At 37.8% G+C, this 22,626-nt stretch overlaps 1 protein-coding gene across 1 annotated transcript in view; it reads left to right on the forward strand.

Annotated features, from left to right (window-relative positions):
- The window catches only part of LOC150079100 (retroviral integration site protein Fli-1 homolog), a 170,446-nt gene that overhangs the window by 139,469 nt on the left and 8,351 nt on the right, over window positions 1–22,626 (forward strand). The window contains exon 6 of the mRNA XM_090382952.1: window positions 22,375–22,422. Within this exon, the coding sequence (XP_090239078.1) occupies window positions 22,375–22,422 (48 nt within the window). The remainder of the gene's footprint in view (window positions 1–22,374; window positions 22,423–22,626) is intronic.

Genomic DNA, 22,626 nt, shown 5'->3' on the forward strand with positions numbered 1-22,626 from the left:
AAATATGTCTACCCCAGCAGTATAATCGTTAAGGGGGAAATGAGGCCCTAGGTTTAAATCTCTATATGTGAAGATAAATTCTCTGATAAACTGGTAGTGACTTAGTGACTACCATTTAGCTTATTTTTCTAGGAAAAGACGGGAGAAGGGGGCATGAAGTCACGCGATTCATCAAGACACGCATCATTTCCCTCACTAATGTAGATGGTGCTTTGGAATTTGTATATTCTATTCGTGCATGCACTCTTCTGTCGTTAACAGCGATCATATTGATAATTATATAATGTCCCGTGCATGTCCTACCATACATTACATTTTCTCGGAATAAATCGCAGTCCCGAAACTATTTCTGTTATTCATTCAACACTATTTAATTTCTTCTTTAGTCGCTTGTTTATTACATCCAGCTGTTGACAAACGTTTAGTCTAAAGTCCAAGTTCTGCTCAGATTTAATAATACCGTTGTAGTTATCAGCTGAAGTGCGCACTTCCCATAGACGAGAATAGAACCTAGAAATATGAAAAAGAATGAGAAGTGGGGATGCCAATTCTCAACTGTTTTTCACGATTTTTTGTGTTTCCGTTTTTAAATTTTACTCACTAGGAAAAGCCCTACTCTTTCCATCTAGACTGAAGATGCCTTTAGCAGTTCCTCCAGTCACAGATGGGAACAGAAACCAGACCTTTCCAACCGAGTGAACTACTATAAATACAAATTTAGTTTTGTAAACTACATCTGAATGTACTCGACTTTTAAAGAATATTTTATTAGATTAGCAAATTAAAAAGTACGAATAACTATTATTAGTCAATGAAAGAAAATGATTAAAAATCATCAGGATAATTTAAAGAGTTGTAGCCTTACTTCTGTACAATTGTAGTGGGTGTAAGATGTTGGGACAAACATTTGGACATTTAGGGGGGTTCTATATTATATTCTGCAAGGCAAAGTGAAATTGCACATTTCCTGTATTTCACTTGCCAGAAGCCGTGCTATTTTCGATATTTTTCACTCTGTAGAAGATATATTATGTAGAAAATATATTATTTCACTCATATCTATAGAACAGTGTGTTCATGGGCCAATTTGAATGTTGTGCGGGCTGATTAACCCGGAATAACTCACCAGAGAAAACTTAAATCCTGTGCCTGAGATAGAATAAAAGGTATATCCATAAAAAAGATGCAATTCTCCTCATTATCATCAAGGTCAATTCAAAAAAATTGTCTCGGTTCATAAAACATCTCGATGCGCAACAAAAAGTGAATTTAAAAACGTGGCATAGGAATTTTAAAAGACGAATAGCTGTTGTTGTTAGCAAGTTTTAGCTGTCAATGTATATTCTGAATCGAAAGCGTCAGTCACTCCTCTCCTCAATTTCCAAAGAGTCTGAGAGAAGAATTACTGCGATGTTTTACTAAGAAGAAGAATTAACTACAGAGTGCGTCGCCTTTGTTCTGATAAATGCAATCGATCAATGCCGGGTCGATAAGTCAGAAGAGTTATTATTCATTCGTAAAATGACCTAGTCTATTCATCGCAATTCTATATACTTCTAAACCTCTACAGTTCCTATATCAATGTTTACGTATATCTTATTTTTAAGCTGATTTTTAAGAAATACTTTTATCACAGCTAATAAGTAAGCTTTCTGTAGTTTTAAATGGGAACTATTCATACTCTGAGTAACTGAGGTGTATGCTGTCCGCAGAGATAAAACACGATGGCCGTTCATCGTTCTTAATAAAACAGTGAGTGATCATTATGGAGTTTCCATTTGAGTTCGGTTATTTTTTTAATTTTATGAGCTGTCTATCTCAAAAATGTGCTCAGAAGTACACATAACATAAAGGATTTATTTATCTCTCTTTGAACACAAATAATGCGAACAGATCTTTGCTGAAATAAAGATAAAATTGGGTTTCGACTACAAAACAGTTAACCTTTCAGTTTTGAAACTGTTCTATAACATCCATGTTTCTTTCTGTTATGCTATTCAGACGACTTTCTCGTTCTTCCAGGCCTCCCCCTTCCTACACAGAAGGCAGAACAACAGAATTGTTTTCGGTTTATTCATGAATCCCTTTGACCAGTGGTGACTGCCTGATTGACTGAAGACGTGTCCAATTAAGGAAAAATGTATCGTAGTAAAGCATTAGGAACTTTGTGTTTGTGAGAATGAGTGGAGCCGTTAACTGAATTCTTTCGTCATACCTAGACTCTTGAATCATGAGAAATAATATTGTTAATATGGGTTCCCAGGTGTAGCTTAGCTGTACAGAGAATGTCTAAAATGGCAATGATCATGATACTTTGAGAGTTCAATCAATAAAAATATAGGAAAGCTAGGATCGTGAAGAATTTAGAAATGTGAAATTACATACAGCACATCTAAAAATATAGCGTTAGTATTAATCATAGGGGCAAGGAAGCTCCACATTTTTTGCTGCACCAGTCGAAAAAATAAAACATAAATAAGCTACTTGTTTCCCTCCTTGAGTGCATACCAATTCGGTTTACTTTTGAATTTATTCAACCTGTCAAGCCTCAACTACCTGTGAAGGCAACCTGCTCCAGCAATCAATGACTCGCTGGCTAAAAGAAAACTTTCTACAATCTAGTCTAAACCTCTTTCCCTGTAATTATGACCACGAGTTCTGGAATTCTCTGCAACAGTAAAAGTTCCGTCTTCGTTCATTTTACTAACTCCTCTCAGAGCCTCCATCAAGTCACCTCTGAGGTGCCTGGTTGACAAGCTCTGTAGCCCACATATACCGAGTCTTTCCTCATATGGTCGCTCATTTTCAAATCTCACCATGCGAGTTGCTCCTCTTTGGATCCTTTCAAGAAGCTCAGTGTTATTTCAAATGAGGTCTCTGTACTTGAACACTGTATTCCAAATACAGACCTCTATATACCTCAAATTATACACCTCATTTAGGTCCTGTCTAAGGTGACTCGTTACCCTGCTCTGCAGTCAACATTTTTAAGTCTTTCCTCATATGAACGCCCTTTTGCAGATCTCGCCATACGAGCTCTCCATCTGTAGACTCTCAAGCAGCTCGATGTCTTTTTTTTTTCAGGTGTAGCATTTTGTCACCATATCTGTACACAGTATCCCAATTGCAATCTTACAATTTCCTTATACAGTGGGATTCATCCAGGAGTTAAGTTGCTTATTCTTATATAAGTGGTTCTGTGTGAACCAGTTTCTGAAAATATGGAGGGAACCTTTTAAAAAAGCTCTCATTAAAAGCAGATATTGATTCGAACAGTTATATCATGAATAAAAGCATCTCAACATTAGCAACAAACTTGCTAATACAAGTTGGAGGAATATTGTATGAACTAAAATGAAAGGGATTCAAAATAAGACTCCCGAGATACCTCCGAAGATGGGAAGAATGAAGCTTGAGAGAATGCTATCTACAATTACCCTGTTACCACAATCTGGGTATCATAATCCATGAAATCCAAGACAAAGCCAGAAAGATGACTAAGTCTCTTATGGACTTAACTAACAGAAAACTTTGCTGTGCTTCAGATATGCAGGATGTGTATATAAAGTTCCTATAAACATTCATCCCATTCTGATAGTTATTGAGTTTGCGATGGTAAAAATAATAAAAGGGAGACATATAGCTAATAAAAGTTTAGTCACATTAGGTACGTCTTTGCTTATTCTTATTTAATTATTTTTTAAATGGAAAAACTCCACAGCCAATTATTAAAATTGAAAAAGCCATACATCCGTAACTGCTAAGAATAGGACGCATATTTATGTGAAATTTATTTTTTTCATTGGTCCTGATTCGTTCCTGAAAATACGGCCCCAGCCAGATGCTATTTATAAGAGGAGTAGTATCTAAGATGTTGATGGAATATTACGGTTATCTCTTCTGTGGAATTTGTGTTAGAGATTGACAATGATATTTTGGATCGGAAGGGCTGCCTATTTTTAAAAACTGACACAATGAGAAGGTTTCTAGAGGTGAAGGATATATATATCGTAAACAACAGTTGAAAGTAAGTATAGGAGTCAGGAAAATTGCAAATGTTTTTTGAATAAACTCATTCACCTGGACCACGGATAATTCAGTTCTTTATGCTGATTAAATATTAAATCACACAACTGACTGACTGTTACCAATCTGCGAACTTTTAATGTTGCAAAGGACATTCATGGAAGTTATTTACATGTATGGGAGCAGCGGTATTTAGACGAGGAGCTGATCTGATCATGTGCAACGCGGTCATACACATTCTCCTCAGGATTTTCAAGAGACTACCGGAAACAACATACGCGAATTTACATTCCCTTAACCATCCCTGCATCCTAACAAATATAACTGCCAGGAAGGTTTCAGAGTGCTCCACAAAAGCGTTCTCTCAGTTCGGGATCTCATGGGAAGGGGAGAATGTTCGGCAGCACACGGAGATAAGAAGCGAACATCGTGTTTTGTTTCTACAAATCAACGGATCAGTATTGGGAATTCGTAGACCGTTCAGATCGTGCAAGACCTAACCCTGCTTTCCGCTACATCTCACGCGCCGATCGAATGCTGGTCATGTTTGCGGACGATCATTCCTTAATCTGATTCCCGAAGCCTGTGTCCTGGTTGGCCCTCTCGCTTTTTTTCCGTCTGTGTCGTTGTCCTTTCTTTTGCTGCCTCCTCGCGCACACCGAAGACCTCGGTGGTAGGGAACAAGTGTCATAGGTTTACATCAGTCCTCACCGACGGCGTCGGATTAGGAGCGGCAGGAAATTGTGGAAAGCTGGACGGGAGACTTCACGATATCTAATAGCACCACGGTTCCGGTTCTTCTCAGATGTTTTTTTTCTCCTCCACTTCTTGTAAAACTAGATCGTAGCAACATCCCTCTCTTTTCTTTCTAGTAACATGGTGCAAGAATCATTTCTTATCCCCTCCCCTCTAATTATCCGATGGACGTCCCAGAGGTGAAAGCATCGTTTTCTTCCCCTTCTCAAATCCAATTTCTTAACATCTAACCGGTCTATTTTTAAGGTTTTAAAATTAAATGTTACTCCAGGCCTTTGTCGTCTAACTGAATTCTGGCAAGCGGATATGGTGGAGGCGTTCGAAATACATCATTCATTCCCACTAGCAATCAGTAAATTGTCAATGTTTTGATGTAAACTGTGTCTATCTCAAGATGTCCAGTCACGATTTGGAGACTAAGTTTTCTCACTGTGTTCTTTAGTGGTTTCAAGCCACTAAAAAAGAAGAAAAACGTTAGATAATGCTTAAAAGAGGTAATGGCAAACAAAAAGGAAATTTTCAGTAAAAATTTACTTAGGGTGAAGTACAGCTTTACAGTGCGAAGTATCTTTGCATATTATTTTTGATTAAATTTATTTCCAGAACTCAGGATCCCACGGATTAAAATACTTCCTCAGCATAAGACTCAGATCACCGATCTTTTTTAAATTAAAAGTTACCATAGTTGTTGAATCAGTTATTGACAACATGGAGGGACACTATAAGAAACAATAGCTGTTAATATTGAAAAAAAAAAAAAAAACGGAGTTGAAGATACAGCACAAGGTTTTTATCATCGTCATAATGCTCCTAAAGTCTTATTTTTGATTAAATTTATTTCCAGAACTCAGGATCCCACGGATTAAAATACTTCCTCAGCATAAGACTCAGATCACCGATCTTTTTTAAATTAAAAGTTACCATAGTTGTTGAATCAGTTAGATAATGCTTAAAAGAGGTAATGGCAAACAAAAAGGAAATTTTCAGTAAAAATTTACTTAGGGTGAAGTACAGCTTTACAGTGCGAAGTATCTTTGCATATTATTTTTGATATGCAAAGATATTAGTCCAGTTGAGAAGTATATTGCTGTTTTAAGTGTTTCTCACTACTCAAACTCATTCGACCCTTGTGAAAATCAGTGGAGAAACTCAACTACAACTTCGCGTTGATAAGTCCACCCAGATCCAAATAAGATTTGGATCTGGCTAGATCATATTAGTCGATTGGGCACTGTCGTCGTGATGTGAAGAACACCTTAACAACCTATTAACGGGAAGTATCCACAATATGCGAGAGTGCGTAGGAAAATGAAATGAAGTAAAGCGATTTTATGGCAAAGGCACATACTGCAAGTACTATATAACACTATTGTACCTGGAGGACAAGCCGCATTTCGTACGTAGAGTTCAGCAAACTAAGTCTGCTGCTTAGTGCACTTATCTCATTTTTGGATACAGCCTCTCTATGTTCCCACATAGTGTGGACACTTCCCTCATTGGGTTGTTAAGGTCTTCATTGGAGGAGTACGTTTTTATTAGAGTAATGCAATACCAAGGTAACTCTCAAAGAGTGCCTCCGCAATGTTAGATCAATGTACTAAGCAGCAAACTTAGTTTACTCAACGCTGCGTACGAAATACAGCTTAAGTACTGGGACAAAATACTGTTATGTACAAAGTTTCATGAAATGTGGACCTATGGGTATTCTACATAATGTCACTTCATAATTCAACGGAACATTTTTAAAAAAACGGTTTTATCTCTCCAAGTTTCAATATATTCCGAATAGAGTTGTAAGCTTTTTATGCCTCATTTTTCCACTTATTATTCTGTGTATGAGACTGGCGGGAGATTTTTTCTGGTTGACATTCTCGTTTTCTTCAAAGAAACTAACAACCGAATGAACAGAAATAACCGTTGTAAAAGCAAGACGGACACTTGACTAAGCGTCGAAATTTAGGGCCTGGCTGATTTGAACATTAATTAGAATTCAAACAAACATAATACGAGGTGTAATCAAAAGGTTCGGGGACTGTGGAGTCTTCGATGGAGATCCATCCTAACTTACTGTTAGGATGGATCTCCGTCGAAGTCACCTCCTTGACGCTATATACACTGATTCTAAAGTCTGTGAAACTTCTGAAAACTCCCGATATTACTAATTTCTGTCCCAGTTCCATTTGAAACTAAGTAATTTCTATCAAGTTCTAAATAAATAATTTCCTCAGTCGTTGCAAATGTCACGCTTCAAGGGGCTTTGTATAGGTTTGTATTTTCTCTGATGAGGAAAGAAAAGCTTAATCCTTCCTCAAAAGATTATGCTTCAGTTTCCTGAAGCGTAATCTTTTGAGGAAGATTACACCTAACCAATGGTCACATATGTAGCAGCCAGCAGTTCCCCCAAATAATCAAGAAACAAAATCGCCAGGGCAAACAACGATAAGCTAAAAGTCACATTTTAATTGAGGTCAAGGGCCAAAAATTATGGATCTTGTATTGTTTACTAAGGTGAATATGAAGAATCAAAACAGATTGGTTGCATTGTATAGCTTGTCAAATTTTGGGCTAGGGATGTGGAGAGCCAGGACTGGGTCCATCGGAAATATCGTCCCTTTCCCATAATGTAATCTGCTATTCCATACAGGGAGGAATCCAAATCTACAGTAGTTGGTGTCTTCCTCTGCTTACCCCACAGACATCAAAAGTTCAGCTGTATTTTTCTAACTTTTTTTTTTTAGATTTGTAGTTACATATTCTAAAATAATGCAATATCATACTGTAATACTGATCGATCTGTGGCTTTCCCGTTTTGGGTACAACCGATCTTGAATAAACCGGTTACCCAAGGCGAGAATTCTGGAATACCAAACATTTCTTAATTCGGAAAATTAAATTATATTCGTTAACTGTAATTTTTTGACCAAATGTAAGAATTCCATAAATATCGAGGATGCTTGCGAAATTTTAAATAATTTTGATTATGATTTTTGTATTCTATTCGAACATGCGGAGTAACACAGAACATTGATCCTGAATGGTTATGGCTTAGTCTGCATCGTCAAATAGATCCTGAATAACTTAACTTTTTTAACAGTCTTAGTACTGGAAGACCCTATAAGTTTTATATTTTTGTAGATAACTGCAGGTTCTTCTAAGTGTCATCTACAGGACATGGTAATTTTGCTTAATCCACTCAAAGCTTTTTTTCATTAAATATAAAGAGAAGGAGCCCTAGAAACCAAGTCCTACTGCAACAAAATAACAACTATCCTTCTCATATAACAGATGTGCAGTATTAAAGAGAAATTAATAGTAATATTTAAATAACAGCAAAGATTTATGTAAAAATAGCTCAATTTAATCTAGTGTGCTAACGTGGGTTTAAGCCTTTTCGAAAATATTTGAAAGGAACTCATCTAACTGCAATTCTGAACAGTTTCACATGCACATTTTTCACAAATTTTGCATTACATGTAAGCGAAGGGATGAAAGTTCTTGAAAGCTCTTTAATGCAAAATATGGGTTTATAGAAAAATGAAAAGGTGTTTACTGAAACATTTTCTTCGCAGTTTGATGGGCATCCTGGTACACTACGTTTTCGAGGCATCTGAAATTGTAGAAAATTAATATCATTAATATTATTTTTGAATCCAGAAGCGTAGAAATTTGAACCAGAAATTAATTTTCGTATTTTTCCTGCGCAGTATATACACTGTCCTCCCATTAATATCCGGACACCCTTCCATGGATGGGGAAACACGTCTTATGCAAGCACCACGTCACTGAACCCGCTATAAATATGCACACTGGGGTTCGAACTGACAATTGCAAAAGTGGGCATGCAAGATTACATGTTCAACAGAATTGATCACCTCAACAAATGCTAGACGCCGATTAAATGGCATAAGGAGCGCGAATCCTAGACTATGCAGCAGTGGAAAACAGTCCTATGGACAGACGAGTCGAGGTTCGCATTTTACCAGTCTGATGGCCGTTCCTGGGTGTAGCGAATGCCAGGGGAACAGTTCCCTCCTGATTGTATCCTCCCAACAATGAAGTTTGATGGAGGCAGTGTCATGGTATGGGGTGCTTTTCATGGTTTGGCTTGAGTCCATTAGTCGTTATCGACAAAACCATGAATGCTGTGCAATATTAGGACAGCCTAGACAATTATGCACTTCCAACATTATGGCAATACTTCAGGGAAAGCCCATACCTGTATCAGCAAGACAACGTGCCATACCATACTGCTCGGATCGTAACAGAGTGGTTTGAGGACATGGGTGTGGAAAAGTTGGATTAGCCAGCCCAGAGTACTTATCTGAATCTTATCAGGCATCTTTGATTGGATTGCCGAGTACGTACACGTCGAGATCACCCAAAGAACAAGGCCGAACTAGTGGCTGCGTTAAAGGCCGAGTGGAGGAACATATCATTTATAAAAAGCTAGTTGAGAATATGCGGCGAAGATTGAAGGCCATCATAAAAGCAAAAGGTTTCAGCACAAAATATTAAATGACACAATATAAGCTCTTTTTTTGTCTAAAGGCTGGTGTCCGGATATTAATGGAGGGCAGTGTATAATCCATAAGCAATTCATTCTCTGTATGTACAGCAAATTTTTAAATAAATTTCAATGAACCGCCAATCACAACAGCAACTTCGAGAATCCGAAATGGCGTACGTAAGTTAGGCAAAATTTAAACTTAAAAGATATAACGAAAAACAAAACTTCAGTTATATTTCAGTAGATGTAAGTCCTTTGTTTCGGCCTTGTACGATTACCAGATCGAAACAGAAGGTTGATTACGATACATTTAATTTTGATTCTAACTAATATGAAAAGATTAAAGTGGTAAAAGCATACGTAAACACTTGGAATCGAATTCAATTTCTATCTGCAATTTCGACAAAAACTCAATTCTTATTATGGACATAAGATTGTTTATTAAATTCCATTTTATTTATATTATTAAGATCACCGTTGTCGGATTAGATGAACAGTTATAAAATTACTGCTTCTTTCAGCAGCAGCAACTTCAACTACTTTTTCCTGGCATCTGCTTCAATTTTGCGGTCACAAGCTGCATTATCGAACACAAGTTTTCCCACAGTGTCCTCAATATAGTGACTCCCTAATACGTAGAACTACTGTCCGAATTAGAACTGCATTTCAAATGATATTATCTAGTGACATCTAGATGCACGATATGAAATTCCGGCCTATTCATGCTAAAATACCCCTCCATTAGTATTCACAAGTGTTTAACTAAAACATAGAAAGCCCGTTTGTGATTGTCATAACATGGGCATCAATAAAGAGAAACTTTGAGCTTTGTGGATGATGTTCACAGAACGCTATCAATAGTTTTAGCGACTTCTGGGTAAGCGTCATCAGGGGTTGCTTGCTGGGACTAAGAGCTGGAAGAGCACATGAAAAGAGAACCGAAACACTTTCGGAATTGCAGTTAAAGGTGCAAATCGTTAGGAAAGAAAGAATGGGAGATTTCCAGCTAAGAATAGCAGATTTTTGACCGAGACAGAATTTACTTACAAACATTCGCTTGCATATAAATCAAAATCAACAAAAATAGCCAATTACTGTAGTAAAAATTTAACTTTCAATAATAATAGTAGCTCGCTTAAAACCATGATTATTTAATCATGGTCTTAAGTGAGGACAAAGCTTTCGAAAAAATAAGTTGCCCTCATTAAATTTTCTATATGTTGAGAGCGCGTACCCTGTATACCGATCTTCCATAGCTAGAAAGAGAGATTCCTAAAATTCGGGTGAATCTCTTATGGTATTCGTCACGTTCCGTAATGTCGATTTCAGAAATTCCGCAGGCCTGTCCTCAAATCAGTCCAGCAACAAGTTGAAGCTCATAAGAATTCACAGGCAATCTTACGTATGTTGAATAGGTAAGCTTATTTTCTCCGACAGATTCATAATTATAGCTCAGGTGGTACTGCATCCCAGTCTCTCATATTTTATTCATGATTCTCAAACAATGGAGTCTTTCCACAGAATAATACAAGTCTGGTGGGGCCCATTGCGCAATTAGCATTTGGTGTTTCTTTGGCGTTCTATGATGTCGTACAACATCGTCTCTTGGGTAATTAAACACCATCATAATTACCATCTGTTCACACTGGAAAGTGTGGACAGCGGCAACACCATACATTATATAATAAACAGGACGATAAAAGGAATTTTTCTGAAAGTATGGATAAATATATAAAAAGACAGTATAGGATGGCTTCAATTCTTTGAACCCATCCGATGATAAACTGATGAACACGTTACACTGAGCTTCTTGTATGATCAAACATGGATATACAAGCAAATAAAATCAATTAGGAAGAAATCCAAAGAGGAGAAGACAAAGAAAATCAAGATATATACAGAAAATTACACGCGAAAGATGGGCAGAAAGAAATATCAGTGAATGCGACAGATAACACCAGAGTTCCAAATAGAGAAAAGTAGAGGTACCTGGAGTGACAGCAGACAGATGAGGCAAATCATTTAAATTTAATTGCATAAAAGGCCTTAATTCATCGCGGTGCACACAAGCTACCCCGCTAGAATGTCTTAATTACTCTCCGTGTTTTATTTAAGAGGGGAAAATAAGGCGACAAGTCTTCGGCTTAATGCAAACACACTTAAGTAAACTTTGGCATGGACGTTGGGTCTTGTTTCAGGGGAAACAAAGTATTTAATGGCAGCCTCCCAAAGCAGTCTACTACTCAAACAAGCCTACAGTTTCCGATAATTGCATTAAGTTGTTTAATTCTTTTTTACAAACAGTTTGAGCAGAAAAATTAAGTCAAAGTAATGAGAATTCAGCTTCGTTCAAACGGTGTCGAAACTGATGTAGATTCAGGGGATGACTGATTTCTTGTTAGAGAATTAGATGGAAGATGAAAGGCGAAAAAAAGATAAGTTATCGATAGCCTGAGTCCTCAGTAATTACAATCAAAATGTAGTCAACGTTCCATTAGCTCGGTTGCAGAGAAATACAAGAGACTACGAATTTTTTTTTGTAAATTACAAATATCGCGGAGTATTGCGCATCCTTTCTTAGGAAGCCTTCTCATTAATGATGTGGATATCAGTGCTGCCATCTACTGAAAACAGAGCAGTATATTCAGCATAATGTTATTCATAGACTACACAATTCTTCTATCGATTTAAAAACCAAATTAGTTCAGTTTGTTTGCTTACTCTGTTTCTAAAATAAATTAGGAATTAAAGATGAAGGCTTGCGTGGAACAAACTCTGTCGCTAACCTCAATGTTTTAAGTGCCTCCTCTCAAACTGAACCTTCTCCAGAACGCCATTTTTAATTTTTATTGCCCAATGTCAGCAAACATTCTCTTGACGCAATCAAACAGAAAAACAGCTAAACAAAGACAATAAATATTTGTTGTCGGACCAGTAAGGGCCACCATTCACGCTCGAGGAAATTTATAATTTCCAGAATGTAAATCAGAGAATTAACGCCATTTAGAGTGAAGAGGGATGTGTGTGTGTGTACGTGCACAAGCACGCACATCTCCTGCACTCCACGGACCTCTATTTTCATCGCTTTTCACTTCAGGAACCTGTAAGCAATTCAACTTCCGCAGGTTGTGTAATTAACTCGGTAAAACACTTGCACGTTGAACAAATTTTCTTGTTCCAGGGTTACCTGCCCGTTCCTGCAGCAACCCCCCACGACAAAACATTTACGCTAAGAGAAAACGGAAATGACTTTCCGCCCGTTGATGGCGTCTGCTGTGGAACTGTCGAAGAGAAAGAGTCGTCGTGTGCCTCCGTCCGGCTTATGATTTACTAAGCAGGTATATATGCAGGCGTTTTGACACTGATTGCTTCGCGCCCACGCGCTCAGAAACAGTTCATTTGTCATTCACGAAAAATGCCGCGATGTGGTCAAGTTTTCAGGATGATGCAGAGAAGAAATGCGACCTCCTAGAAACAACAAGCTACTGTGGGTGGATTGGAATAATAATAATCTGTAAAGTAATTATCTTACTGAGACTACTTTTATTATCTTAAGACAGATTGAAAGCGTTTTGTCACTGATGTTAGTTAGAAATTCATTAAACATCCTTTTACCACCATCTTTACTACATTTTGAAAAACTATTAATGATTACGTCCTTAATAGCAGGTGCTAACGTCATCTGCAAGAGTTTCTTAAACCAGTTTATTACAGCTTCAAGTTTCATGTCTTTTAAGAAAATTGAGATGATCAAGGGTTGTATGTAATCGAACGCCATTGTGAACCTTCAAGTCTGGTGCGTTTTGTGCCTTAGGATGGCCACGTGTTCCTGTTTTGGTTTGAGAAAACCCCAAATTTTAAAGATCAGCCTAATCCATTGTTAAAAACAGATATAGTCGTTTCTAATCCAATCTGAATCAGATTGATGAACGATGATCTTCTCGAAAGCAAAGTTAATCGGAGTCTATTAAAAAAAAATAGATGATTTTGTCATTTTTCAAAAGATGGAACTAAATGCTGTTTAAAAGCTGTGATTTGAAAGAATCATAGAGACAGTATATTATACTGAACTTCGTGGGCTCAGTTGAAGCATAATACGGATATTTCATCAGACAGAAAATGCTGAACATCATGGAAACCAAAGAGCAATCTGTGGTGAAACCTGAAAGAGCAAAGTTGATGAGTGAGCGTGACGCCATTATCGCGTCATTGTGTACATTCGTACTTCACCCCGTCAGTTGTTGTAGGGTTTTAGGTGCATCAGCGGGTAAAGACATATTTCTTGGTGATATCTGTAAACTGCGCATGTTCTGAGGTCGATTTTATTTGCTGGATGTTTCCTGAGAACGACTACCTCAGCCACGTCATGAAAATGGTCCATAAAAAGTCTTCTCGTCATCGACTAGAACTCAGATCTTTTCCACCTGGTGTGGGAAGGACGGCGATCCTGCGAACTGTGCTACCCCACGAGGGCATCCCTTTAGTTACATCTCATATACGCGGACTAAATAAAATCCAAAATAGCAATGTTTTAATGATGAATATCCTCAGAGTGATCTTGGAGTTTCCATGGGGCAACTCTGCGTGTTTGGCATAATACGGAAGCGTTGAGTTCAAATTAGAGTTTCTTCCTCAGCTTCTCATTTAATGAATGGAGCTAAAAATTTCTTAATATCATACAGAAATACTCTAATGCGATAATTGTGCGGGAGGTGAAGCAATGATAAACAAAAATAAAAGCTGTAAAAATTATTGAAAATGGAGTGAAAGAGATATTTATTGTTAACTGATTTCTTTCATATTGTAATAAGTTGAACTGAACTTGAAAGAAATAAATCGGAGTCTAGAGAGAGGAAATGTCACAAAAAAGGCAATTTAGCATATCACAATAATTACCACTCTTCCAAGAACGGAGAAAAGTTGTGGAGTTAAAGCTTGCAAAAAGGACAGGGTTCTCAGCCTCTAATAGCGGTCTTCAACCCTTAAAAGACTAAAAATCCTTCCTCCGAACCTTCGAAGAACGGATTTGTATCCTCCCTTGTCTAATTCCATCAAAAGTAAATATAAAAAAAACTGTTAGTTATAAAGATCTCCAGTAGCACCTAGCGCAAGAGTTTCTCACGAGGAGAGTAATAAAGCGGCACTTTTAAATTTGCGGAAATCTGATCTTTTATACGAACTACGCGAATTATGGAAAGCTGCCAAGATGCGAGTTTAATGAATGTTTTCCTAAAAGAGCCTCGCGATCTCAAAGTTGACAGCGAAGAAAATTAAAGTTCAGTAAACTTCGATGGAGACGCGATCAAGTACTTTTTTTGCCTGTTGACCTTTACAGCAAATAATGATTTAGATGACTCGGCGACGCCTTCCACCCACACTGGCTCTTCACTGCCACTGTGGTGCAACACTGCTGATAATGTTTGGTAGACCACATCTTGCCGACTTTTCCTGAATGACACAAGTTGTGAGATCAAAGATCGTGTCATATAGCAAAGCGTTATTTATGAAGATGGAACTATCAGTGATATTCTGCGCAAAGTCGATACACCCTTTTTATTCCTTCTTCCATTCTTTAAAGGATTTAAAGATCTATAAATAGGAATGTATTAATAAATATAGGAAACCGATTGGTTCCGGCCTTTTCTTTTTGCATATTTTTGGTGCCAAATCCACCACAGTATTTTTTGCTATCGTTTTAATTTGAAAATATCCATAACCCATTTGCATTCAGGATTTTATTTCTGTGCCTGGAATTTTAAACACAAAACACTAATCCACTTAGTCTAAATAATTGTGGACAGAGACAAACCTTTCTATTATTTTATACAGCCAAAGCTATTAGACGTCAATGTATTGATCATTAAATTATATGTTCGATTTTCTTATTCTGAAAGATGAAAAACTAGTTTCTAAGAGGGGAAACACGAAACCCTCCTCAATGAGACCGAGTAACTCGAGCACGATGTGAAAAACCAAATTTCGTAGCATTTGCCTTTTAAATAGACCTGGATTCGAATTTCCTTTTAGATAGACCTGGATTACGATCTCCATGCCTTTCCATAGACATGGAGATCGTAATCAGTGCGCTAATTCGAGAAGGCACAAAAAATCTATAAAAACAATTTATTACCACAGGTGTCAATCTGGTAACAAACGTGTTTTACTCCTGAATTTATCCTATTAAAATTCCAGCTGTCACCTTTTTCCAAATTTTGTTGTTCACATATGAGCGAGAACTGTTCACATATGTGCATTGAAAAAGAAGCTGATTCCTCAATTGTTTCGTATTGGTTAAGAGAGAATAAAAAATTTCACAGTTGGATTTCGTCACCGGAAAGGATGGCCACAAAGAACTCGCTCTTTCTGAAGACCCACACTATTAAGTATTAACACAAAATGATCTTATTTGGATTCTTCTCAGATCATGAGTAGGTAATTAAAGTTTTACATTGACAAATGCTAGTAAAAAATAAGTTATATCTTTGTGTTGCGGTTTGAATGAAGACAACACCTACTTAAAGATAAACTGGTAACTATTTAAATGTATAACGTTCTTGCTAACTCCGACCAAAGAGAGAAATGACACTAGAAAATTCAACCAAGATGGTATGGCTCTGTATGTTGATTCCAGTTTGACAAGTAGATGCCTTAACAAGAAATGGAATACCTGTGAACAAAAAGTAAAGGGGTGAATTCGCTCGCCGATGTCTATCTGTTCAAGAAAAAACTATAAGGCACCTCGAATTGAATAAGGGAAAAATCTGGTGTTTCCATAACCCAGTCGACCTAGTAAGGGTCTGGGTTGAGTGGCTGCAGTCTTTACAGTACGACAAAACATTTCCTGACTACCTAAACACATGAAGCCGCGCAAAATGCAACAGAAAAACGCATGGACCCAATTATAAATACTCGCAGAAAAGCGTCTCTGGTGAAGATAAAATATATAGTAATTATACTTCAAGTTACATATGGTAAATATTATAATCTAAATTGACAAAAATGATTTAAAATTTATAAGAAAGAGGAACACAAGACAAAAATGCAAAATTTTGAAATGTGATAAAAATAAAAGATGGAAAGCGCTCTAGGTAGTAGGGACCAAGCAAAAAGGTGGAAAAAGCGAAATCTGAAATAGAGTACCCTCATTTTCTTTCTCTCCCCTGCGATTCTGGCAATTTTGTCTGTTTTTCTTGATGTTTCGGGATTTTGACATATGCTTCTCTCCCTTCCTCTTTTCTGGCATATTGCGTGTCGGAGTTTACTTTTCTTTTCTTATCCTTTTGATTTCACCATTTTATTTTGTAATTCAATCCTTCTACGTTTTGTAATCGAGCTCCTATTGTTCCAGTTTTTTTTACTAATTGGCACGCTAGATCATCCCTTATTTTTTTTCTAGTAACTTGTACTAAATTTATATTTGGATTAGTTCGTTTTTCTGTTCATTTTCCACGTCTTCATGTGTCAGGAATTTGTTTTCTACTGGTTGTCGTTTTTTAGGGGGATTGACCACCGCTTCCCCAATTCAGACTCTTGCTGATTGAGGGATTATCGAGAAAATAGGTTCTTTCTTCTTCTGCTGGAGTGTCTTCGTCATATTTTATTCTCTCTCGCTCTAAATTTATTATTACAGCTTGGCAAAACTGGTGCTGACTGGAACTACAAAACGAAATTAACTTCATCTGAATTTACATTTTCATAATCTCATCGAAAGATCTTGATATTCAACTTTCGGCAATACAGTTCGCAAATCAAGATAAAAACATTCCTCTAGCGTTTTTTCCTTCTTTGACACAGGACTGAACACTAGTTGGATGGATTCAGGAGGTGCGGTGGAAATAAAGATCCGTCTCGATTTCGGCTTTGTCCAACTAAGAAAATATTAAAGTATAAAACATTGTGTAAAGGGATAGGTGTAGAGCGGGCAGATGGCAAGAAAAATACACACAAAAAAAAGACAAAGTGAGGGAGAAGCAAAGAAGATGAAGCGACTATCTGTCTCCAGCCGTCAGTCGCTAAATCCTAGAAGCAGCTAGGCGATCAAGAGTCCTGCTAACGAAGCGGAAAATGCAGTTGCTTCTAACGGAAGTGCTAATGTTCTTGCAGTAGTTTTACGTTACAATGTGTGTGTTTGTCTTTTTCTGGCACGCCCAATCCATCGACAAAAGTCCGGATACAGACGATGTATCATTTGCTCCACGCTAACTTCCTCTACCCCTATAGTGCATCCTTAGTGCACGTTCATTCCATGCAAAATGGAACTAACTGTTATCTTCGGCTCTTGCAAGAGTTAATGTCAGCGCAGCTTTTGTCCGGGGTAGGTTTATTGCTCTCTAAAAATATCACAATTACCGGCCGCGCACTCAGTTAGGCTTAGCGATGGTTACGTAAAATATCTCCAACGATGCCCTCGCGCTGGAAAAATTTATTTCTTAAACCACTCTCACATTTTAACGTTTATACAGAAGTAATTGATGAATACGGCATTCGGGTCGAGCGATAACACGTTCCGATGACGTTACTGCTTAGAACTAATCCATCCGCCTGACGAATTACGAAGTGGATTACGTTGAAAATAATTAGCCTCTTATTTGTTGGCTTTGGGATATTAGTTTAGATGCCACATGAAAAGTAACATTCCTAAAACAACCTTACGTTTACTGCATTATTGCCGCGTTTAAAATTAATTTTTTAATATATCTGAATAGATAGTTCATTATTTTTCGTGCTCTGGTTTTCACCTCGTATTTGAAAGTGGTCTGTATCTTAAAAAACGGTTGGGAAATACTGAAGTAAGGCATTAGCGCATTGCTGTATAACAAACAGTGTAATGCGCATGACCCTGAAAGGCGTCACCTTGGTTTCAGTTGTGTGCGAAGAGTCGTGTGCAAATTGTGCAACACGTGCTCATTGTTGAATATTAAGCATCGTTCTTGCCCAGAATATTAGACTTTGTCTTCACGGTTATTTAAAACAGAATGTATGTAAACAACTTTCATTAGATCAGAGGAACTGCATCAAAATACTGAGGTGTGCATTTCAAACAGATAACGCAGTCTTTTTCAGGAAACATTCCCAGAGAGCGAATGCGTGGGACTTTGAATAGCTGTTGTTAATGTGGGTATTTTTATGCTATGAAAATATTCCAATAATTTAATAAAAATCTTCGTGGGTTGGGCGACTTTTTGATCTTTGCGTATAAAGGAAATGTAAGAATAGTGCAAAAAAGAGCACGAAATATTTGAGTGGCAAAATGTGACCACAGACAGATCAAACAGAGTGAATGAAACTGCCTGATATATTCTCTGTGGCAGTATAGTAGTAGTTTCTCCACTTGTCACTTTTGGATAGGTCAGAGTCCCATCACAGACTGGAGGAATTTCTAAAATCCTCTTTAATCGGGGGGCTGTAGAAAACGGATCTCAAGCAGGAGTTGTTCCTCCCGTGAATTATGAGTTTTTCATCCTGAACAACGTGAACAGACATTATACACAAATGTCCAGTACGGGCTAAATTGATGATGCGTCTAAAAACCAACAACAGACAGATATTGAACACGTAGCGTTTCTAATAAAATCGATAGCTAAAAATGCGGAGGCTAATATTTAAATATTCGAAGCATTAAAGAAATGAGCAAAGTAAAACATTGTCCGTCATTTTGTAACATAATTTTAATTGTATACTTTTATATATAAATAAAATTAAAAGATAAAATAGGAAATAAACCTATATAAAAAATAAAATTAAAGAAAAAATAAATCGGTCAACACTGAGTGCCGGGTACTCAGGATGAAGAGTCCGTAGTCACGAATGGTCGTTAGTGTAGTATCTGAAATAGAGAGCTTTATGGTAACTGAAAAAAGTTTCTCACATTTTACCCTCCCATTTCTCAGACAAAATTTTTGTCAACAACGATAAATATGGCGTTATGTTGGCTCACATGATGTACAAACCCATGCAAAATTTCAAGTCAATAGGTTGAGTGGTTCCAGAGATACAATGCTATGACAGACAGACAACCGAGTGACATTATAAGGGTCCTTCGTTAGACTGTGGACCCTAAAAACGAGAAAATATTCAGGAAGAATAGTGACGTTTACAAAAAATAAGGATATTTAGAACTTGGACAGAAGTACTCGATTTATTAGCCAAGGTGGTGATTAGCTTAAACGGATAAGCCTTTAATCGGACACTTAACGTAGACTTGGAAAGTGCCAACCCCTCCACATTCGTGAACCTATGCTCGCTCGCAAATACATAACTACCTTCCTCTATGCCTGCCGGAATCCTGTACAGAGTTGAAATCTGGGCTACGGGTGCCCAGACTAACAAAAGCGCATTTATACCGAGGAACAGTAGTCTGTAAAATGGGCTACCCACAAATTTAATCTTCCCCCTTTACATCGAATAACATCAATGGTATAAGAAATGGGGCTAACGAGACTGCCAAAAGTGGTTGAAGACAGAAGACTATTGACCGTTAAAATTGGAATTATATCGGAGCCCAATATCTGGGGCATATGTTGATGGCACTTCTCCCTTGCACGTCTAATATCAACGCCGACCTTAATTGTGTATTCCAACAGGTTTGCATTATCGGACCATTTCCTACCGAATCGGATGCTTGACAGAAGCCAAGCACTCGATGCTGACCTCCATCTATTTGCCACCAACAGCTTACAGTCACAATGTTCTCCTGACCCCAACACCTCAGCTGACTCGTCATCATAAACTGTGTGAACTGATCCGTTCAGCACTTCCCGCTTTGCATCTGGCTTCTGCACCTTCATATTCTCCAGTTTGACTATCGGCATCTGCCACAGCACTCCTTACGTTTCTTTTAAGTCCTCTCCCTTACACACAATTCATTATTCTACCTTCCTTTCATTACATTTTACTCTCCTCGTTATTTATATATTATGTTTCTCCATGTACTAGTTTTCTGTGTAATATCCATTTAATGTATAAACCCCTGGCAACCTTCAATGGTGGGAATAAAGAGTATTTGTAGTAGAATTTTTGCCAAATTACTTCGAAACCGGGAAATAGTCCCGATGGACTACTGCAAAAGCTTTTATTCAAAGTTATTCAGGAAACCTAGCAACAGTCTGGTCTACTTGGGTCTCAAGATGTGTACTTATATACGTTATGTATAAAGAACAACAAATACCCAATAATGGGTCTAAGGATAGGCTGTGGTGGTAATATCAATGTTTTGTTTACACTCCGGTAAGACCACTCTGTCAGAAGAATCTAAGATTAATCCTTTTGACAATGAACGCAATCATTATCCGTATGTAGCAGTCATGAACCACGATCCATAATAGCGATGTCACTTTGAGCGTTGGTCGCTCCAGCGAACTTTAATGACCACTCCACAGTATTTGCAACTTGAAGAGCAACACATTTTCAATTAACGAGTTTCTCTATTAACATCAAGGGAATTGAAGTCTACCACAACGGCCTCTTTTGGAACATTTTGCATTTAATAACGTGCCAAGACCCTCGAATATTTTACTACAAGTATAAAATTTTTATTCCACCACCTCTCTCTGCTGGCTGTCTATCGACTCGTCACGCACAAACTCAATTTTTTGTTCCTTCGTCCTCTCTTTGTGTTTCCAGCTGTGTAAATAACGTCTACCTGTGAAAAGCAATACCGAAGTCTCCGACATCCGTCGCTCTATTTGCTATCACGTACCAACATTCAATTTTTTCGTCTTCCAAACACCTTTAGTCGTAACCAACCACCTCTCCCTCACAAATTCTCTATTTTCTCCGTTTTCCATCAGGGACAACGAAGCACAGGGGGAAAGAGGGGAGAAATAAGGTTAAATAGTAATCGTTGGGAAGTTTCAGAAGAATCTTTGCCTCCATATAACATCCGGTTTGCCAACGAACGGCCAGTCCTTTCAACATGAAATAAAATCCTCCACAGGCCAACCACTCACTCCATTTTCCACCCCCACCTACTTTATCCCACCCGGGTAACTCTCCTCACCTCTCATCTTTATGTTCATTGGACGGAAGAGACGACCCAGAAACAAGAAGGCGGTTAAAGGCAAAAAAAGAACTCCATTTTTGTTGGCAGCGCTCAATAAAAAAAAAAAAAAAAAGGTGGCCTTAGCTAAGTGAGTCCATCAGAGCTGTGCAAATAGGGTTGGTTATGCGAGCCTGACATGGCGCACTAGGACAATATTGATGTTACGTAGATGAGTATTAATATTCCCGTCCGTGCGTGTGCCACTTTGTTGACATGTCGGCAACGCTGTTGGGATAGATGTCATCGTCATATCCTCAAGTGACGCTTGATGCGCGCGCCTAGGCGCTGCCTCTATCGCCTTCCCCGAGGGCACGTGAAAGTAAAATTGCCAGTAAGTTATGTGGCAGCTAAAATATTATAACTGTATTTGGCATATGCTTGTCTTGCGGGAGGAAAGCGAGATTGGAAGGAGTGGCAGGCGTCCACATTTATTTTGATAACACCTGGAATGGGAGTCGTGTTCGCCACTTTCAAATAAATTCTCTGAAGAAAAATAAACACGCACACATACATACATACACCCCGTGGTAGTAGCGTCAATGTGTTTCCATCGATTACTTTTCTGGGGGTGATGTGGTTACGTTGTAAAGATGAAATGTAGCCAGTCAAGAGGTGCCGTATGGATTGACTCCACCGAACGCGTTGACACGCAAATGGCAGCTAACGTCGAACAGACAGCGAAATACGTTTCGTTGAATCTCTCTCTCGGTGGACAACAGCTTTTTTTGGGGACATTGCCGCTAATGAACGTATCAATCAGGGAACGTCTTGCGCTAATTACACGGTTTTCGAACGAATTTAATAAAAGAAATGGCTCAAATATCACAAAAAATCGTACGTGTGGGACTGTTGGAGTTACGTGGACACGTGTCAATCCGTTATTTAAAAGTTTCCGTATTAAAAAATAAAGCTACGAATATTTTAGTAATTTTCTGATAAATTATAATCGCTGGTAAAGCGTTTAAGAAGATCACACAGTTTGATATTTAGAAGAGGAAGTACAAACAATATTTTTGAAAGGAATGTTTCTTTTTGTCCTTTTCAGATCCTTACCAGATGTTTGGCCCAACCAGCAGCCGACTGGCGAGCTCAGGTAAGAATATTTTCACTCACCTTTCTGCTGATTTTGAAAATGCATGTAAAATATCCATCTTTTGCGATTATACTCAATATCAAATAGAGAAAGACAGAAAAATGAGTTTTTACAGCCATAAAACGCGTCATTCACGTATTATTTAACTATAAAATTTATAGCGATTCATTTTTAACCAGTTGAAGTTATTGTTAGTTGTTTAGA

Source organism: Mastigoproctus giganteus, chromosome 10 (genome assembly GCF_048544385.1).
Source record: "Mastigoproctus giganteus isolate SK-2022 chromosome 10, ASM4854438v1, whole genome shotgun sequence".
Classification (NCBI taxonomy): domain Eukaryota; kingdom Metazoa; phylum Arthropoda; class Arachnida; order Uropygi; family Thelyphonidae; genus Mastigoproctus; species Mastigoproctus giganteus.